General features: G+C 46.9%; 1 protein-coding gene across 3 annotated transcripts in view; it reads left to right on the top strand.

Moving 5' to 3' along the window:
• Positions 1-18735, top strand: part of VPS13B (vacuolar protein sorting 13 homolog B) — a 1155013-nt gene that overhangs the window by 743256 nt on the left and 393022 nt on the right. For all 3 annotated transcript variants that reach the window (XM_073679617.1, XM_073679614.1, XM_073679615.1), the window contains exon 31: positions 16934-17137. In XM_073679617.1, coding sequence (XP_073535718.1) covers positions 16934-17137 — 204 coding nt within the window. The remainder of the gene's footprint in view (positions 1-16933; positions 17138-18735) is intronic.

The following is an 18735-nucleotide window of genomic DNA, read 5'->3' on the forward strand; positions in this document are numbered from 1 at the left end:
AGGCCTGTAATTGACATCATAGGTGGACCTCAACTATGAGAGACAAAATGAGAAACCAAATCCTGAAAATCACATTGTCTGATTTGGAAAGATTTTTTTTGAAATTTTGGTGGAAAATAAGTATTTGGTCAATTACAATCAAGCAAGATTTCTGTCTCTCACAGACCTGTAACTTCTTCTTTAAGAGGCTCCTCTGTCCTCCACTCATTACCTGTAGTACTGGCACCTGTTTGAACTTGTTATCAGTATAAAAGACACCTGTCTGCAACCTCAAACAGTCACACTCCAAACTCCACTATGGTGAAGACCAAAGAACTGTCGAAGGACACCAGAAGCAAAATTGTAACCCTGCACCAGGCTGGGAAGACTGAATCTGCAATAGGCAAGCAGCTTGGTGTGAAGAAATCAACTGTGCGAGCAATAATTAGAAAATGGAAGACATACAAGACCACTGATAATCTCACCTGATCTGGGGCTCCACACAAGATCTCTCCCCGTGGGGTCAAAATGATCTCAAGAACGGTGATCAAAAATCCCAGAACCACACGGCGGGACCCAGTGAATGACCTGCAGAGAGCTGGGACCAACGTTACACAGACTACCATCAGTAACACACTATGCCGCCAGTGACTGCAGTGCCAGACGTTTCCCTCTGCTTAAGCCATTACATGCCCGGGCCCCTCTGTAGTTTGCTAGAGAGCATTTGGATGATCCAGAAGAGTATTGGGAGAATGTCATATGGTCAGATGAAACCAAAGTAGAACTGTTTGGTAGAAACACAACTCGTCATGTTTGGAGAAAGAATGCTGAGTTGTATCCAAAGAACACCATACCTACTGTGAAGCATGGGGGTGGCAACATCATGCTTTTGGGCTGTTTCTTTGCCAAGGGACCAGGACGACTGATCCGTGTATATGAAAGAATGAATGGGGCCATGTATCGTTAGATTTTGAGTGCAAACCTCCTTCCATCAGCAGGGGCATTGAAGATGAAACCTGGCTGGGTCTTTCAGCATGACAATTATCCCAAGCACACTGCCAGGGCAACGAAGGAGTGGCTTCGTAAGAAGCATTTAAAGGTCCTGGAGTGGCGTAGCCAGTCTCCAGATCTAAATCCTATAGAAAACCTTTGGAGGGAGTTGAAAGTCCGTGTTGCCCAGGGACAGCCCCAAAACATCACTGCTCTAGAGGAGATCTTCATGGAGGAATGGGCCAACATACCAGCAACAGTGTGTGCCAACCTTGTGAAGACTTACAGAAAACGTTTGACCTCTTTCATTGCCAGCAAAGGATATATAACAAAGTATCGAGATTTTTTTTAATTATTATTATTAATTTATATAGCGCCATTGATTCCATGACGTTGTACATAAGGAGGGGTTACATAACAAATACAGATATCACTTACAGTAAACAAACTAACAATGATAAAACGGTACGGAGAGAAGAGGACCCTGCCCTTGCGGGCTTACATTCTACAGGAAAGGGGCGGAGACAGTAGGTTGAGGGGTTGCAGTAGCGCCGGTGTTGTTGGTTGAGATGGCAGCAAGAAAGGTCATGGCAGGCTGTAAGCTTGTTTGAAGAGATGGGATTTCAGGTTCCGTCTGAAGGATCCAGGTGTGGTGGATAATCGGACATGTTGAGGCACAGAATTCCATAGGACGGGGGATATTCGGGAGAAATCTTGGAGGCGATTGCGTGAGAAACGAATAAGTGTGGAGAAGAGAAGGAGGTCTTGATAGGACCGGAGGTTACGTGAGGGAATATATCGGGAGATTAGTTCAGAGATGTACGGAGGAGAGAGGTTATGGATGGCTTTGTAGGTCAGTGTTAGTAGTTTGAACTGGATACGCTTGGGGAATGGGAGCCAATGAAGGGATTTGCAAAGGGGGGTAGTAGAGTAGTAGTGAGGCGAGAGATGAAGAAGTCGTGCAGCAGAGTTGAGGATGGACTGGAGGGGTGCGAGTGTGTTAGCAGGTAGGCCACAGAGGAGGATATTGCAATAGTCGAGGCGGGAGATGATGAGGGCATGCACAAGCGGTTTAGTAGATTGAGGGTTGAGGAAAGGACGGATTCTGGAAATATTTTTGAGCTGGAGGCGACAGGAGGTGGCGAGAGCTTGGATGTGGGGTTTGAAGGACAGGGCCGAGTCAAGGGTTACTCCGAGGCAGCGGATTGTCTGTACAAGGGAAAGAGTAATGTCATTTATTGTGATAGAAAGATCAGGTGGGAAAGATATGCGAGATGGGGGAAAGATGAGGAGTTCAGTGAAAAGTGGGAGGAAAGTTCAGCGTGAACGTGTTGCTCAAGGAGTTTGGAGGCAAATGGGAGCAGCGATATGGTGTGATAGCTGGACAAGGCGGTTGGGTCGAGGGATGGCTTTTTGAGGATGGGCGTGATTGTGGCATGTTTGAAGGCAGTGGGGAAAGTACCAGAAGACAGTGATAGGTTGAAGAGATGGGTTAGGGATGGGATGAGTGTGGGAGTGAGGTTGGGGAGGAGTTGGGATGGGATGGGGTCGAGTGCACATGTAGTGAGGTGTGATTTGAAGAGAACACGAGTAAGGTCTCTTTCCGTGATGTTGTGAAGGGAGGTTATGGGGGTAGGGAAATGCTGTGGAAAACAAAGGGGTTGTGGTGGCAAACTCCTCAGCAGAGATGACGGAGGTCGGAGGGGGCAGTGGAGGGCGGAGGAGAGAGTTAAAAGTGTTGAATAGCTGTTTGGGGTTTTAGGATAGGGAGGCTATGAGGGTTGTGAAGTAGGCCTGTTTAGCAGACGTGAGTGCTGATTTGAATGAACTTTTGTAATTGACCAAATACTTATTTTCCACCAAAAGTTGAAAAACATTTCTTTCCAAGTCAGACAATGTGATTTTCAGGATTTGTTTTCTCATTTTGTCTCTCATAGTTGAGGTCCACCTATGATGTCAATTACAGGCCTCTCTCATCTTTTTAAGTGGGAGAACTTGCACAATTGGTGGCTGACTAAATACTTTTTTCCCCACTGTACATTAACAGCAAAAATAAAAAAACTGACTCAGACCACTATTTTATATTGAAGCATCTAATGAGCATGTGGAAATTTTATTGAGAAGGGAGAGGGAGCTGTGAAATTAGCTATTGCCAATATTGGACCTGTGATGTACAGTACAGACCAAAAGTTTGGACACACCTTCTCATTTAAAGATTTTTCTTTATTTTCATGACTTTGAAAATTGTACATTCACACTGAAGGCATCAAAACTATGAATTAACACATGTGGAATTATATACTTAACAAAAAAGTGTGAAACAACTGAAAATATGTCTTATATTCTAGGTTCTTCAAAGTAGCCACCTTTTGCTTTGATGACTGCTTTGCACACTCTTGGCATTCTCTTGAGCTTCAAGAGGTAGTCATCAGAAATGGTTTTCACTTCACAGGTGTGCTCTGTCAGGTTTAGTAAGTGGGATTTCTTGCCTTATAAATGGAGTTGGGACCATCAGTTGTGTTGTGCAGAAGTCTGGTGGATACACAGCTGATAGTCCTACTGAATAGACTGTTAGGATTTGTATTATGGCAAGAAAAAAACAGCTAAGTAAAGAAAAACGAGTGGCCATCATTGCTTTAAGAAATGAAGGTCTGTCAGTCCGAAAAATTGGGAAAACTTTGAAAGTGTCCCCAAGTGCAGTTGCAAAAACCATCAAGCGCTACAAAGAAACTGGCTCACATGAGGACCGCACCAGGAAAGGAGGACCAAGAGTCACCTCTGCTTCTGAGGATAAGTTTATCCGAGTCACCAGCCTCAGAAATCGCAGGTTAACAGCAGCTCAGATTAGAAACCAGGTCAATGCCACACAGAGTTCTAGCAGCAGACACATCTCTACAACAACTGTTAAGAGGAGACTTTGTGCAGCAGGCCTTCATGGTAAAATAGCTGCCAGGAAACCACTGCTAAGGACAGGCAACAAGCAGAAGAGACTTGTTTGGGCTAAAGAACACAAGGAATGGACATTAGACCAGTGGAAATCTGTGCTTTGGTCTGATGAGTCCAAATTTGAGATCTTTGGTTCCAACCACCGTGTCTTTGTGCGACGCAGAAAAGGTGAACGGATGGACTCTACATGCCTGGTTCCCACCGTGAAGCATGGAGGAGGAGGTGTGATGGCGTGGAGGTGCTTTGCTGGTGACACTGTTTGGGATTTATTCAAAATTGAAGGCGTACTGAACCAGCATGGCTACCACAGCATCTTGCAGCGGCATGCTATTCCATCTGGTTTGCGTTTAGTTGGATCATCATTTATTTTTCAACAGGACAATGACCCCAAACACACCTCCAGGCTGTGTAAGGGCTATTTGACCAAGAAGGAGAGTGATGGGATGCTACGCCAGATGACCTGGCCTCCACAGTCACCAGACCTGAACCCAATCGAGATGGTTTGTGGTGAGCTGTACCGCAGAGTGAAGGCAAAAGGGCGAACAAGTGCTAAGCATCTCTGGGAACTCCTTCAAGATTGTTGGAAGACCATTTCCGGTGATTACCTCTTGAACATAGGCGGAGTATAATGAGGGCAATCCGGGCGACCGCCCGGGGCCCCGAGCCTGCAGGGTGTCCGCGGCTCCGGGCGGGGTGTCTAATGCTGGATTGCCCTCATTATATGTGCGGGCCGCCGCGGCACATACCGGTAGCAGTGGCGGGAGGGGGGGCCCCGGACCGCTCCCCCAGCAGCGGCCGCCGCTACTTCTTCATCGGCCGGGCCAGCACTGCAGCAGTTAACTTCCCTGTGCTGGCCCAGCCGCGTCACTGCTAGGAGACACGGCCCTGTGCGCGGCTGTGTCTCCTAGCTGTGACGTCACGCAGTGCGCGCCCGGCCTGTACTGCTACTTACCACGGGAGAGGAGAGAGAGCAGGCAGGAGGAATGGAGCCGGGGGATGGTGAGTGTGTGTGTGGGCAGATGTGTGTGTGTGTGGGCAGATGTGTGTGTGTGTGGGCAGATGTGTGTGTGTGTGGGCAGATGTGTGTGTGTGTGGGCAGATGTGTGTGTGGGCAGATGTGTGTGTGGGCAGATGTGTGTGTGGGCAGATGTGTGTGTGTGGGCAGATGTGTGTGTGTGGGCAGATGTGTGTGTGGGCAGATGTGTGTGTGGGCAGATGTGTGTGTGGGCAGATGTGTGTGTGTGTGTGGGCAGATGTGTGTGTGTGTGTGGGCAGATGTGTGTGTGTGGGCAGATGTGTGTGTGTGGGCAGATGTGTGTGTGTGGGCACGTGTGTGTGTGTGGGCACGTGTGTGTGTGGGCGCAGATGTGTGTGTGTGGGCGCAGATGTGTGTGTGTGTGGGCAGATGTGTGTGTGTGTGGGCAGATGTGTGTGTGTGGGGGCAGATGTGTGTGTGGGGGCAGATGTGTGTGTGTGGGGGCAGGTGTGTGTGTGTGTGGGCAGGTGTGTGTGTGGGGCAGGTGTGTGTGTGTGTGGGCAGGTGTGTGTGTGTGTGGGCAGGTGTGTGTGTGTGTGTGTGGGCAGGTGTGTGTGTGTGTGTGTGTGGGCAGGTGTGTGTGTGTGTGTGTGTGTGGGCAGGTGTGTGTGTGTGTGTGGGCAGGTGTGTGTGTGTGTGGGCAGGTGTGTGTGTGTGTGTGGGCAGGTGTGTGTGTGTGTGGGCAGGTGTGTGTGTGTGTGGGCAGGTGTGTGTGTGTGTGTGTGGGCAGGTGTGTGTGTGTGGGCAGGTGTGTGTGTGTGTGTGTGGGCAGGTGTGTGTGTGGGCAGGTGTGTGTGTGTGGGCAGGTGTGTGTGTGGGCAGGTGTGTGTGTGTGGGCACGTGTGTGTGGGCACGTGTGTGTGTGTGGGCGCAGATGTGTGTGTGTGGGCGCAGATGTGTGTATGTGGGCAGATGTGTGTGTGTGGGCGCAGATGTGTGTGTGTGGGCGCAGATGTGTGTGTGTGGGCGCAGATGTGTGTGTATGTGGGCAGATGTGTGTGTGTGGGCGCAGATGTGTGTGTGGGCGCAGATGTGTGTGTGTGGGGAGATGTGTGTGTGTGTGGGCAGATGTGTGTGTGTGTGGGCAGATGTGTGTGTGTGTGGGCAGATGTGTGTGTGGGCAGGTGTGTGTGTGTGGACAGGTGTGTGTGTGTGTGGACAGGTGTGTGTGTGTGTGTGGGCAGGTGTGTGTGTGTGTGTGGGCAGGTGTGTGTGTGTGTGTGTGTGTGGGCAGGTGTGTGTGTGTGTGTGTGGGCAGGTGTGTGTGGGGGCAGGTGTGTGTGTGGGCAGGTGTGTGTGTGTGGGCACGTGTGTGTGGGCACGTGTGTGTGGGCACGTGTGTGTGTGTGGGCGCAGATATGTGTGTGGGCGCAGATGTGTGTATGTGGGCAGATGTGTGTGTGTGGGCGCAGATGTGTGTGTATGTGGGCAGATGTGTGTGTATGTGGGCAGATGTGTGTGTGTGGGCGCAGATGTGTGTGTGGGGAGATGTGTGTGTGTGGGGGCAGATGTGTGTGTGTGGGCAGATGTGTGTGTGTGTGGGCAGATGTGTGTGTGTGTGGGCAGATGTGTGTGTGTGTGGGCAGATGTGTGTGTGTGTGGGCAGATGTGTGTGTGTGTGGGCAGATGTGTGTGTGGGCAGGTGTGTGTGTGTGGGCAGGTGTGTGTGTGTGGACAGGTGTGTGTGTGTGTGTGTGGACAGGTGTGTGTGTGTGTGTGGGCAGGTGTGTGTGTGTGTGTGGGCAGGTGTGTGTGTGGGCAGGTGTGTGTGTGGGCAGGTGTGTGTGTGTGGGCAGGTGTGTGTGTGTGGGCAGGTGTGTGTGTGTGGGCAGGTGTGTGTGTGTGGGCAGGTGTGTGTGTGGGCAGGTGTGTGTGTGGGCAGGTGTGTGTGTGGGCAGGTGTGTGTGTGGGCAGGTGTGTGTGTGTGTGTGGGCAGGTGTGTGTGTGTGTGTGGGCAGGTGTGTGTGTGTGTGTGGGCAGGTGTGTGTGTGTGTGTGGGCAGGTGTGTGTGTGTGTGTGGGCAGGTGTGTGTGTGTGGGCAGGTGTGTGTGTGGGCAGGTGTGTATGTGGGCAGGTGTGTATGTGGGCAGGTGTGTGTGTGTGTGTGGGCAGGTGTGTGTGTGTGTGTGGGCAGGTGTGTGTGTGTGTGGGCAGGTGTGTGTGTGTGTGGGCAGGTGTGTGTGTGTGTGGGCAGGTGTGTGTGTGTGTGTGGGCAGGTGTGTGTGTGTGTGTGGGCAGGTGTGTGTGTGTGTGGGCAGGTGTGTGTGTGTGTGGGCAGGTGTGTGTGTGTGTGGGCAGGCGTGTGTGTGTGTGGGCAGGCGTGTCTGTGTGGGCAGGCGTGTCTGTGTGGGCAGGTGTGTGTGTGTGTCTGTGTGGGCAGGCGTGTGTGTGTGTGTCTGTGTGGGCAGGTGTGTGTGTGTGTGTGTGTCTGTGTGGGCAGGTGTGTGTGTGTGTGTGTGTCTGTGTGGGCAGGTGTGTGTGTGTGTGTGTGTCTGTGTGGGCAGGTGTGTGTCTCTGTGTGGGCAGGTGTGTGTGTGTGTCTCTGTGTGGGCAGGTGTGTGTGTGTGTGTGTCTGTGTGGGCAGGTGTGTGTGTGTCTGTGTGGGCAGGTGTGTCTGTGTGGGCAGGTGTGTGTGTGTGGGCAGGTGTGTGTGTGTGTGTCTGTGTGGGCAGGTGTGTGTGTGTGTCTCTGTGTGGGCAGGTGTGTGTGTGGGCAGGTGTGTGTGTGTGGGCAGGTGTGTGTTTGTGTCGGTGTGGGCAGGTGTGTGTTTGTGTGTGTGTGGGCAGGTGTGTGTGTGTGTGTGGGCTGATGTGTGTGTGTGTGGGCTGATGTGTGTGTGTGTGGGCAGGTGTGTGTGTGGGTGGATGTGTGGGCAGGTGTGTGTGTCTGTGTGGGCAGGTGTGTGTGTGTGTGTGTGTGGGCAGATGTGTGTGTGTGGGCAGGTTAGAAAGTCTCGCCCTGTTGAACACTACACCTGACTTGAGGCCACCACCTCTTGGATGTCCAATGTTCTTGCTTCTCTAGGGCTCTTCTCAGATATTCATTATACCAGCTCCCCAGAATACCAAAGCTAGGGTGGGTGACCGCGAGCCCTGGTTGTGGTCATAACTGCAGCCACCCAGGGGCAATACTCCATAACAACAATCCCCCCTGAGGTGGTGTAGGATGTAAGGACCTATTCACACTACATTCAGCGCTTCATTCAGGTCTTTACACAAGGCTTACAACTGAATCCCTGAAATTCAGGATTGTGCTGTCTGAAATGAGACATCTGAAAGCAGAGCAAATGGAGCCTAAAGATTCAGACTTTAGCCTCGGTTTGCCTTTGTTCAAATCAATGGCTATGTCAAGGCCCATCTGAATGCGATTTTTCAGGGATTTAGATAGAAGCCTGGAAAGAGGAGATGAATGCATTGCAAAATTCAGTGTCAATAGGCCCTTATATCTGGAGTCTTGATATTGATGCCACATGCATTTTACTTGTTTTTAACTTAAAAAAAAAATACACACACACAAATTATACACAAACACACACACACACTATACATACACACACACACAGATGTGTGTGTGTGTGTGGGGGCAGGTGTGTGTGTGATGTCTGTCTGTGTATGTGTGTGTGTTTGTGTGCGTGTGTGGGCAGATGTCATTGTGATGTCTGTTTGTATGTATTTTTGTGTTTCAAATGTGTTTTTGCGTGTCTGTATATGTTTGTGTGTGTGCATGACTGCATGCGGCCTCCTGCTGAGTATAGTTGGCGCCGTGCGGCCTCCTGATGTCTCTGGGGGGGCGCCCCCCGCTGTGTATAGATGGCTACGTGCCGCCCCTCACTGTGTATAGACGGTGCCGTGCGTCCCCCCGCTGTGTATAGACGGCTACGTGCGCCCCCTGCTGTGTATAGATGGCTACGTGCGACCCCCGCTGTGTATAGATGTCGCCGTGCAGCCTCCTGCTGTGTATAGATGGCTACGTGCGGTCTCCCGCTGAGTATAGATGGCGCTGTGCGGCCTCCTGCTGTCTCTGGGGGGAGCGCCGTGCGGCATCTATACTCAGCAGGAGGCTGCACGTAGCCATCTATACACTTATACTCAGCAGGAGGCCGCACATAGCCATCTATACGGTGCCATCTATACACAGCGGGAGGCCTCACGGCGCCATCTATACACAGCGGGAGGCCTCACGGCGCCATCTATACACAGCGGGAGGCCTCACGGCGCCATCTATACACAGCGGGAGACCGCATGGCGTCATCTATACACAGCGGGAGTCTCAGTGCTTTGCAAGAGCAGTCAGTAAATTCTGCTTGACTAATTCTGAGCACCATAAAGTCTGGTTCGCTTCTAACCTGCAGTCTTCATTTTCAGCTTGCTGAATTCTAACTCATTTACTGTCATTCGAGACGATGCCTTTGCTGGTCTCTTTCACCTTGAATACCTGTAAGTGCTCCACTTAATGTCATATTTTTGATTCTGTTCTTCTTCATCTTATGGCATGTGCAATTGTATGAGCAAGTATTCATATGAATTTATGACCTACTAACACCTTCGAGGACCTTAAATTTTATTCAATCAAATTTTTTTCCAGTTTAAAACTATGGGACATATATGTGCCTTGGTCCTCAAAGGGTTTTTAAAGGGGCTGCAAACATAAATACGAAAAAAATAATTAAATTAGTGCTTTTTGTGTTCATTTAATTTTTATTTGAAGTCCATTTTTTATATACCTTGAAATTAAGCCCTACCCCATGGAATGAAGCCCTACCTACATGACATCTGAGAGCTACATGGATCCCGCTTGTGAGGTTCCTGTCCGTCACTACTATTCAGTTTTAGGGTCCACTCACTAAGTCATATATTCTCTCATGCAAGAGAATAGGGCCAATTATGCTAATGACACTCGGCTCAAACTCTGTCAGAGCTTCAACTGAGTGTGATCCGATTCTCTCGCAGCACAAATATGGAGAAGATGGAGAACTTAATTTCTCCATCTTCTCCATAGTCTCTGTGAGTGTTCATCGGACTGCACTTGGATGGCATCCGAGTGCAGTCCAATGTTTTACGTGCTCCCATAGACTTGTATGGGTGCACATGGTCCGAATATCGAATGAGATTATTTTCTCATGCCAATAATAGCAGATCTGCACTGTCCCATAGTATAACATAGGGCCGAGTCCTATCCGATAAAACATCACATAGCATTCAGCCGTGTTATACGACAGTGTGAGCGAGCCCTTAGAGTCAAGGAATATTTACATGCAGATGATGATATTACTCTCCAAGTTTATATTTTTTTAGGCGAGTTCATAGTAAATGCTTTGCCTTTTTGACATGTGATCAACTAAAGAACAAGAAAGATTTAGGACCTCCCCTATACAGAAACGGAAAATAGTTTGGAGGACTTGCATGTCCTTTTTTATTTATTATGAGAAAATCATAAAAGATCCCGTTTTTTAACCATGCTGTGACTTTCTGCTGAGGGAGAGGGAGAGAGCTGCCCTATTCAGAGTCTGTAATAAGACCTGCTGACAAAAGTGTTGAAGATTCAGTCTAATGTGAATTAACAATGAAAAAAAGTTAATTTCACAAATGGCTTGTATTTTTTTAATGCAAACTTTTTTGTCTTTACAGCTCCTTTAAAGGGAATCTGTCATCAGGTTTTTGCCACCTAATCTGAGAGCAGCATAATGTAGGGTTAGAGGCACTGATTCCAGTAATGTGTCACTTACTGGGCTGCTTAGTGTTGTTTTGATAAAATCATTGATTTGTCAGAAGGTAATTATCACTAGATGACTAGTAAGTTCTGTAGGACCCCACCCCCATCACTGATCAGTAGATTTCTGTGTATACTGAGCATGGGCAGAAAGCTGCCAATCAGTGGTGTGGGCGGGGCTATACAGAGCGCAGCATTCAGAGAGCTGCTAGATCTGCAGCAGATAAAACAGTGATTTTCTCAAAATGACAACAAGCAGCTGAAAAAGTGACACATCGCTGGAATCAGGGTATCTGCCCCAATATTGTGCTGCTCTCAGATGAGGCAGCACAATTAATATTGTGCCAAATTAATTTCCCGTGAACTATCACATGATCTATCACAGGGGATCATGTGACATGTCACGTGATAAATCAGGTGGGGGGGGGGACCCGCGCCTTCTAAACTGCCCGGGGCCCTTGCTACTCTTAATCCACCCCTGCTCTTGAAGCTCATCAAGAGAATGCCAAGAGTGTGCAAAGCAGTCATCAAAGCAAAAGGTGGCTACTTTGAAGAACCTAGAATATAAGACATATTTTCAGTTGTTTCACACTTTTTTGTTAAGTATATAATTCCACATGTGTTAATTCATAGTTTTGATGCCTTCAGTGTGAATGTACAATTTTCATAGTCATGAAAATACAGAAAAATCTTTAAATGAGAAGGTGTGTCCAAACTTTTGGTCTGTACTGTATATAGAGGAGTTACCTGTAATTGTAATCATGCCTGTGATGATAATGAAGTTTCTGAGAAGTCTACCTTAAAGAACAGGAAGTATGAGTGTAACATAGCACCAGGGACCAGTGTGAAAATTGTAAGATTGCTCTTTATATATTTTATGCTCTGCTCAAATGTAGAAAATGCAAATGTATCAGTATTTAAAAGTTCAAGTGGTAGTCATTTTTTCCCATTGGTTTCAGAGATGGACAGGAACAACATTTTTTACTCTGATGATTTAGTGGCAATGGTTTACAATGCAACCTCCTATCTAATTGTTTGCTGAACTCGCATCATTATGTAACATGGATAGTTCACTGAAGGGGCATGCAACAAGTTTAAAACGTTTCACTGAAATATGAAGGGTAACTCAGGGCCGGCGTCAGCACCCAGGCAAGTGCTGGGGCCCTGAGCAGGCAGAGGGGCCCACTGGCGGTCGCGCACCCCGCAGGGCTATGGGCGGAGGAGAGCGGTGTCAGCGCCCGCCCTTCCCCCCGCTTTCTCAGGGCCCCGGCAGCCGGATACTTACCTCTCCCCGTGCCTTCGCAGATCAGCTGTCTTCCTGCTGTGCGCTCCCTGTGACGTCTCAGGTCAGAGGGTGCGGTGACGTCTTTACACCGCACCCTCCCCTGAGCCGTCACAGGGAGCTCTGAGCGGGAAGACGCCGACAATGCTGGAGTCCGGACCTGAGCAGCGGGCAGCAGGTAACAGGTGAGGAGGAGGGAGGTGAGTATTTGATTTTTTTTTTTAATGTATGGAGGCATGGGGCATTATAAAGAGGGGTGGGGGGGTGGCATCCTGCATGGGGCATTATAAAGAGGGGGGAGGGTGGCATCCTGCATGGGGCATTATAAAGGGGGGGGGTGGCATGGGGCATTATAAAGAGGTGGGGGTGGCATCCTGCATGGGGCAGTATAAAGAGAAGGGGGGGGCATCCTGCATGGGGTATTATAAAGAGAGGGGGGGGTGGCATCCTGCATGGGGCATTATAAAGATGGGGGGTGACATCCTGCATGGGGCATTATAAAGATGGGGGGTGACATCCTGCATGGGGCATTGTAAAGATAGGGGGTGACATCCTGCATGGGGCATTATAAAGATAGGGGGTGACATCCTGCATGGGGCATTATAGAGAGAGGGGGTGACTGCCTGCATGGGGCATTATAAGGGGGGGGGGCAGCCTGTATGGGGCATTATGTGGGGGGTAACAGCCTGCATGGAGCATTATAAGGGGGGGACAGCCTGTATGGGGCATTATGTGGGGGGTAACAGCCTGCATGCAGCATTATATGGGGGCCAGTATCCTGTATGGAGCGTTATAAGGGGACCGGTATCCTGTATGGAGCGTTATATGGGGTCCAGTATCCTGTATGGAGTTTTATAAGGGGACCAGTATCCTGTATGGAGCGTTATATGGGGACCAGTATCCTGTATGGAGCGTTATATGGGGGCTAGTATTCTGTATGGAGCCTTATATGGGGGCCAGTATTCCGTATGGAGCCTTATATGGAGGCCAGTATTCCATATGGAGCCTTATATGGAGGCCAGTATTCCGTATGGAGCCTTATATGGGGGCCAGTATTCCGTATGCAGCCTTATATGGGGGCCAGTATTCCGTATGGAGCCTTATATGGGGGCCAGTATTCCGTATGGAGCCTTATATGGGGGCCAGTATTCCATATGGGGGCCAGTATTCTTATGGGGCCTTATATGGGGGCCAGTATTCCGTATGGGGCCTTATATGGGGGCCAGTATTCCGTAAGAAGCGTTATATGGGGGCCAGTATTCCGTATGGAGCCTTATATGGGGGCCAGTATTCTGTATGGAGCGATTTGCCGGTTTCTGAGCTATTGTGGAATTTACAATAGATATCACTCATGTAATGTAAGAAGTGAAATCTTTGCATTGTACTATATATATATATTTCTCCGCCGAATCTCTGCATCATGAATCGTGGTATGTGTTAAAGGGGCCCACTGAGACTCTTTCGCCCGGGGCCCAGAAAAACCTGGAGCCGGCCCTGGGGTAACTAAATATATTTTTTTCATGAATCAGAACAGGAACTTTAATAATATCTCATTAGAGAATTCCTCTTTCCTCACCTATCAGTCATTTTTTTCTCTTTTCTTCCCTTTTTCTTGTGCTAATAAGAAAAATATTACAGTTTGGGAGTCCTCAGTGGTTGAAACCTTTTAATGACAAACTGAAAAGATGGTAACAAATAGCAATCTTTCAAAACTACTCTTCATCAGGCTTAGTAGCTGGGTATTGTGCTACTTATCACTCTCAAAAACTGCTCAGATCTGTCTTCACTGAGGGATCAGATTACATCTGCTGCTTATAGAACTTTATTCAAACTGGAACGGGAAGCAGCATGGAGGTGGATAAAAGCAGAGAGCCACTAAAAGAAACTGCTGCAGCTTCTTGTTACTAGTTATAAAAAAAAGTAAAATGCTGAGGGAAGTCATTGAATGTCCAGAAATAGTGATGTGTCTCATGAATACAAATGTGACAGCTTATTCTTAAAAGTCACTTGAAAAGACAGGTACAGTTTAACACTGATGACTTATCCGGAGTAGGATAAGGACCTCCAAATCAACACAATGGAAGGCCTGTGGCTCTTCTGTGAGCATACTGCCCTTATTCACACAGGCATATTGGATTTCGAGTACGGGAGGATGTCTCGATAACGCAAATTGTCCCATTCACTGGTATAGGACGAGCAGCACATTAAAGGGCCACAATGTTTCCAGAGATCAGACCACCAGCAATTCATCATCATTTTCCCATGGATAGGTAGTCAATGTTAAATGGTGTCTGTCAGTACAAAATTACTATTTACACAAAGCACTCCACCCTCTGGGGGACATATCCCTAATAAAAATGTCACCTTTGGTGTTCCAATCCTTTTCTACTTTTGTCAAAAACCATTCTTTATTCAAATATGTTAAAGAGGCGCTCGGTGCACCCTTGGCGTAGCCAAGAAGTTTAGTACACCTCCCTACTTATCGCTACTCCCTCTCTGACTACTGTAAAGGCACAGCTGTGAATCAAGGAAGAGGGGGCAGATATTGAAAAAAAACAAGTAGCTGAGAAGGTGCATGCTGCTCGGCCACACCTAGAGTGCACTGAGCAATATATTTAAATAATTGATTTCTGGCAAATACAGCAATGTTATAAAGTAAAGGTAGACTTTTCATTAGTATAATGCCTCCTGCAAGGTGCTGTGCTTGGTTTGAACAGTCATTTTTTTGCTGATAGACTCACTTTAAGAATCTAGAGAGCCCTTTTGCTGGTTATTCTAAATTACCGACTTCCATGGGAGTCTTCTCTTCCTGGAATGCAGTCACAGTAGTTTCGAGCAGAGTAGTATTTTAGTAACTTTGTCCGTTTCTACTGCTCGGGCTGTAAAAGACTCATTCGTAAGATTTTCTCAGTGTATGTTGTAGAAACTCGCGCTTGTCTTGGCATAACATGTCAGTGAGAGCATTTCTGTCGTAGCTAACATTTCCAGATTTAAACCTCAACGTTGTATTTGGATCAGCCAAAGCAAATAGGTATGTAAACTTATGATCTGACGTCACTCGAGTGATTTGCAGCATAAATTAATGTAGACAAATTCATAAAGCCCAGCTTGGTTAGAGAAATAAATGACATCATTCATAAGTCCGTCAGAAAAACTATAAAAAGGAGGTTTACATTTTGAACACGGGCAGCAGTATTAGGATGTGGGCTATTAATTACAGCCTCAATACCCTAAGTACTTAGGGCTCGAAAGTTTTACTGCAAGCTGAAGAAATTCTTGCAATATCAAAGAAAAATACTGTTCCCTTTCATTAAGCTCTTTTCAACAGATCCTGTAAACTGTACAGGATCTGCAATAGGGGTGTCCCGATTTTAAAACCATTGAAACTGGATTTACATCATCTTTAGAAAATGTGTAGGAATTATTTAGAATTCTTAATTTATATCTGAGGGTTGGCCTCATGAAAACATCCTATTATTAGACCTGATCTGGTATTGCCAGGGAAATCTGCAGCCACCCATACAAATGTAATATTACATGCTTGTTATCCAAATGAATGGCTATGTGTGTAACACTTGGGCAGGGTTGTGGTCTCCTGAAGAAGGGGTCTGTGCGACCTTTAAACGCGTCGAGAATAAATTGCATACCATCTGAACACCACGGGCTTTGGATTTCTTTGACTCCACCAGCAGCGCAGCACTATCCGCCGCCTTGTCTTTTCCCTCATAACTACTTGGGTAGGGTTAGTCTTGTAGGGCAGGAGCCTTTTTTGCAGCAGCAGCAGCAGCTCTCCACTCTGCCTAATAATTGCTATGATTTGGCATCAGAAACATTCAGCTTCAGTCGACCATATATTTTACAGTAAAGAAGCACTCCCATGATTTTTTTTTCCCTTTAAATCTATGTATGTGTGTATGTGTTAATATAGTCACCTACTGCCACATTCTCTGGTATCCAGCGCTGTGCTGCCCCTCTTATCAGTGATGTCACTGCTGTTCCGATTCTCTGTATCACATAGTGCTCTGAGTGACCCAGAAATGGCTTTATAATCCTATCCTATGGAGCGTCAGAACAAGGCTCCATAGACTTACCTTGTAAAAAGAGCCTTCTGGCTAACGCATAAAGCACAGAGGAAGCTGGAGAGTCTGAAGAGCGATGACATGACTGAGAAGAGGAGCAGCACAGTGCTGGATACTGGAATAGGCGTCAGTAAGTGAGTATATTAACACACACACACACTACAGTACATATACTTGTTTAGTAGAAAAAAAAAGAAAATTCATGGGGGTCTTCTGTTAAATGACTATGCAATATCCAGGTACCATAATATGGCCTATGGCCAGGAGTAGTGGTAATGAGACAACTTCTTCAATAAAACTCTGTATTCTATTAGTTCTCTTACAATCAAAATTAAGGAGACTCATAGAGTAAAATGAAATATCTGTCCATCATTAAAGAGAACCTGTCACTAGATTCATGCTGTCTGAACACCTACCGCAGCAGCATTAATCTGAGCCTGGCTGCACAATTGCAGCCAGTTATGTTTTACTCTGAATCGCCGCAGTATTTCAGAGAAAACATAGTTGAAAAAGCCGGTCTGGGACTGTTAAAACTTCACTAGTCCAGTGTTCCCTGACATGGCCAAATGGGAGAGACCTGTCAATCAACTGGGGTGGTGGTTGACTTCAATGGACTAGTTAGGTGTCTCCCTATAGTCACCAGGTCTTGATTCATGCTGCCTCTGGATCGAGGAGGAGTGGATAACTGTGGATTTTCTATGACCAGGCATTTGTATATCTGAAATACATAGAGACATTACAGTGAACTTTCTTCTGTCTTAGGGACAGTTGTGAATGAATATATTTTTTCTATAGTGGTGCAGTATAATGAGAAAACATTAATAAAAGTCTATTCATAAACAATAATTTATGTGTACAATGTTAACTTACATCAGAAAGTCAGAAATGGAACTCTGTTTTTTTCTTCTATAGACGTGCTTTGAATTTAGGTATCCTTCGAGATCCTGGATCAGAAGTGGAAGACAGGCAATACCAAATTGACCTGCAGTCGATTAACATTGGTACTGCTCTGTGGGAGCAGCTGAAACCAGAAAAAGAGAGCAACCATGGAGGACTGCTGGTAGAAGCTGACAGAGGCTCTCAGAATCCAGCACTGGAGTGGAACATGGCCAGCAGGTAAGATTGCATCTGCTTAGCTGTAAGTTAAAGCGAGAATCCATTTTCGAGAGAGATCCATTCCATAAATGTGTGAAATGCTGTCTAACATGCATGTGGCCATTTTAGATGGGCATATCCCGTTCAGTACTCCTCTTTCTATTAGCTAGAGTCACTGGAAAGCGGTGCCCTTAAAAACTTGGTGTAGCCAGCAGGAGGTAAGGTAAGGTCCTGGATGGCAGACATGTGACACCGTGGTGGTTGGCCTCAATAATGTATAGTCTGTACCAGTAATATTAGGTTAATGAAAGGATTAATTTGTCTGGATTTTGGGGCCGTGATTTAGGAGCAACCAAAAGACTGTGGTTGGAAAAGGTCTTTCCCATAATCCTGCCCAGGTCTTACAGGACTAATAACAGCAGCTGGGTTAGCTCAGCAGAGTTGAGTTGTGGAGTTTATGCTTGAGCTGATCAGAGGTGTGTTTGTCTGGTCAACGCATATAAACGGTTGGAGCTGCTCCGGCCTGAAATACCGAGATTGGTGAGCCAGCTACATTTACCTTGTTTCACTGTGCCTGAAGTAAGGAGGGTTTATGTTATTCACTTGTGCTGGAGAAAGGCTGTTTGCGTTTTGGAGCTGTAATGATGAACAATAAACTATATTCTGTTTTGATATAAAACCCCTGTGACTGTGTGTATCTAAGCGGCTACCGGAGAGCTGAAACCCTACACCATTTTGTGCAAGGGTATCCAATCATTTTAATATGTGTCGTGTTATACAACATTTCTCCTGCAGCTGTAATGGTATAGTCACGTATCCGTTTGCATCTTGACATTCATCAAAAATGTACCTTTTTTTTCTTCCTTGTGTCTTTCCATTTTGCCTCCATTTTTTTTTTCATCCATTTTTAAAAAGTGTGGATAAACTGAACAGTTATTTTCTATTGATAGTGAGCAGTAGATCAGTTAAAGGGGCTGTACACTTTCAGGAAGGTGGGCCTGAAAATGTATAAAATACCCAAAATAACAAACTCAGTAGGTACTCACCCTCCCTGGGTCCAGCGCTAGATTACCGCCATTGCTTCATTTACGCTATTGTGGCTATTCCAGTAATGTAGCGTCAACAGCGCTCGTCCCCGCTGTAACCAGTTGTGAGCTCAGCAGCGCTGCCGAGGTTGACGGTACACACCACTGAGCTCAGTGCACGAGCACGGTGATGCCTGCTATTGACGGGACTACAGTGGTGCAGCCAAAACACCGGGACAGGAGCAGTGGCAGAAAGCCGATGCTGAACTCACAGAGGTTTGTTATTTTAGGTATTGTACACAGTTTGGAGCCCACTTTCCTAAAAGTGAACAAGCCTTTTAAAAATGGCTAGAAAGCAAACAGAAAGCAGAAGTGTTTTGTTTTTCATCTGTTTTTTGATGGATCCCCATAGATCCATCAAAAATATTCTAGTCTAAGTTGCAAAAACAGATGAGAATAGGACATGACCTGCGTTTAACAGAATGGACTTAAGGATCCATTAAAAAAAAACACAGAAGTTTGACCGGTTCCATTGTACTCTTTGGGCCAGCGTGCTGTCTGTTTTCAAAAAGGACAACATGTGGATGAGAAAAA

The sequence above is a fragment of the Phyllobates terribilis genome, unplaced genomic scaffold (assembly GCF_046119375.1).
Source record: "Phyllobates terribilis strain yellow unplaced genomic scaffold, ASM4611937v1 Scaffold_4__5_contigs__length_816908805, whole genome shotgun sequence".
In the NCBI taxonomy this organism is placed as follows: domain Eukaryota; kingdom Metazoa; phylum Chordata; class Amphibia; order Anura; family Dendrobatidae; genus Phyllobates; species Phyllobates terribilis.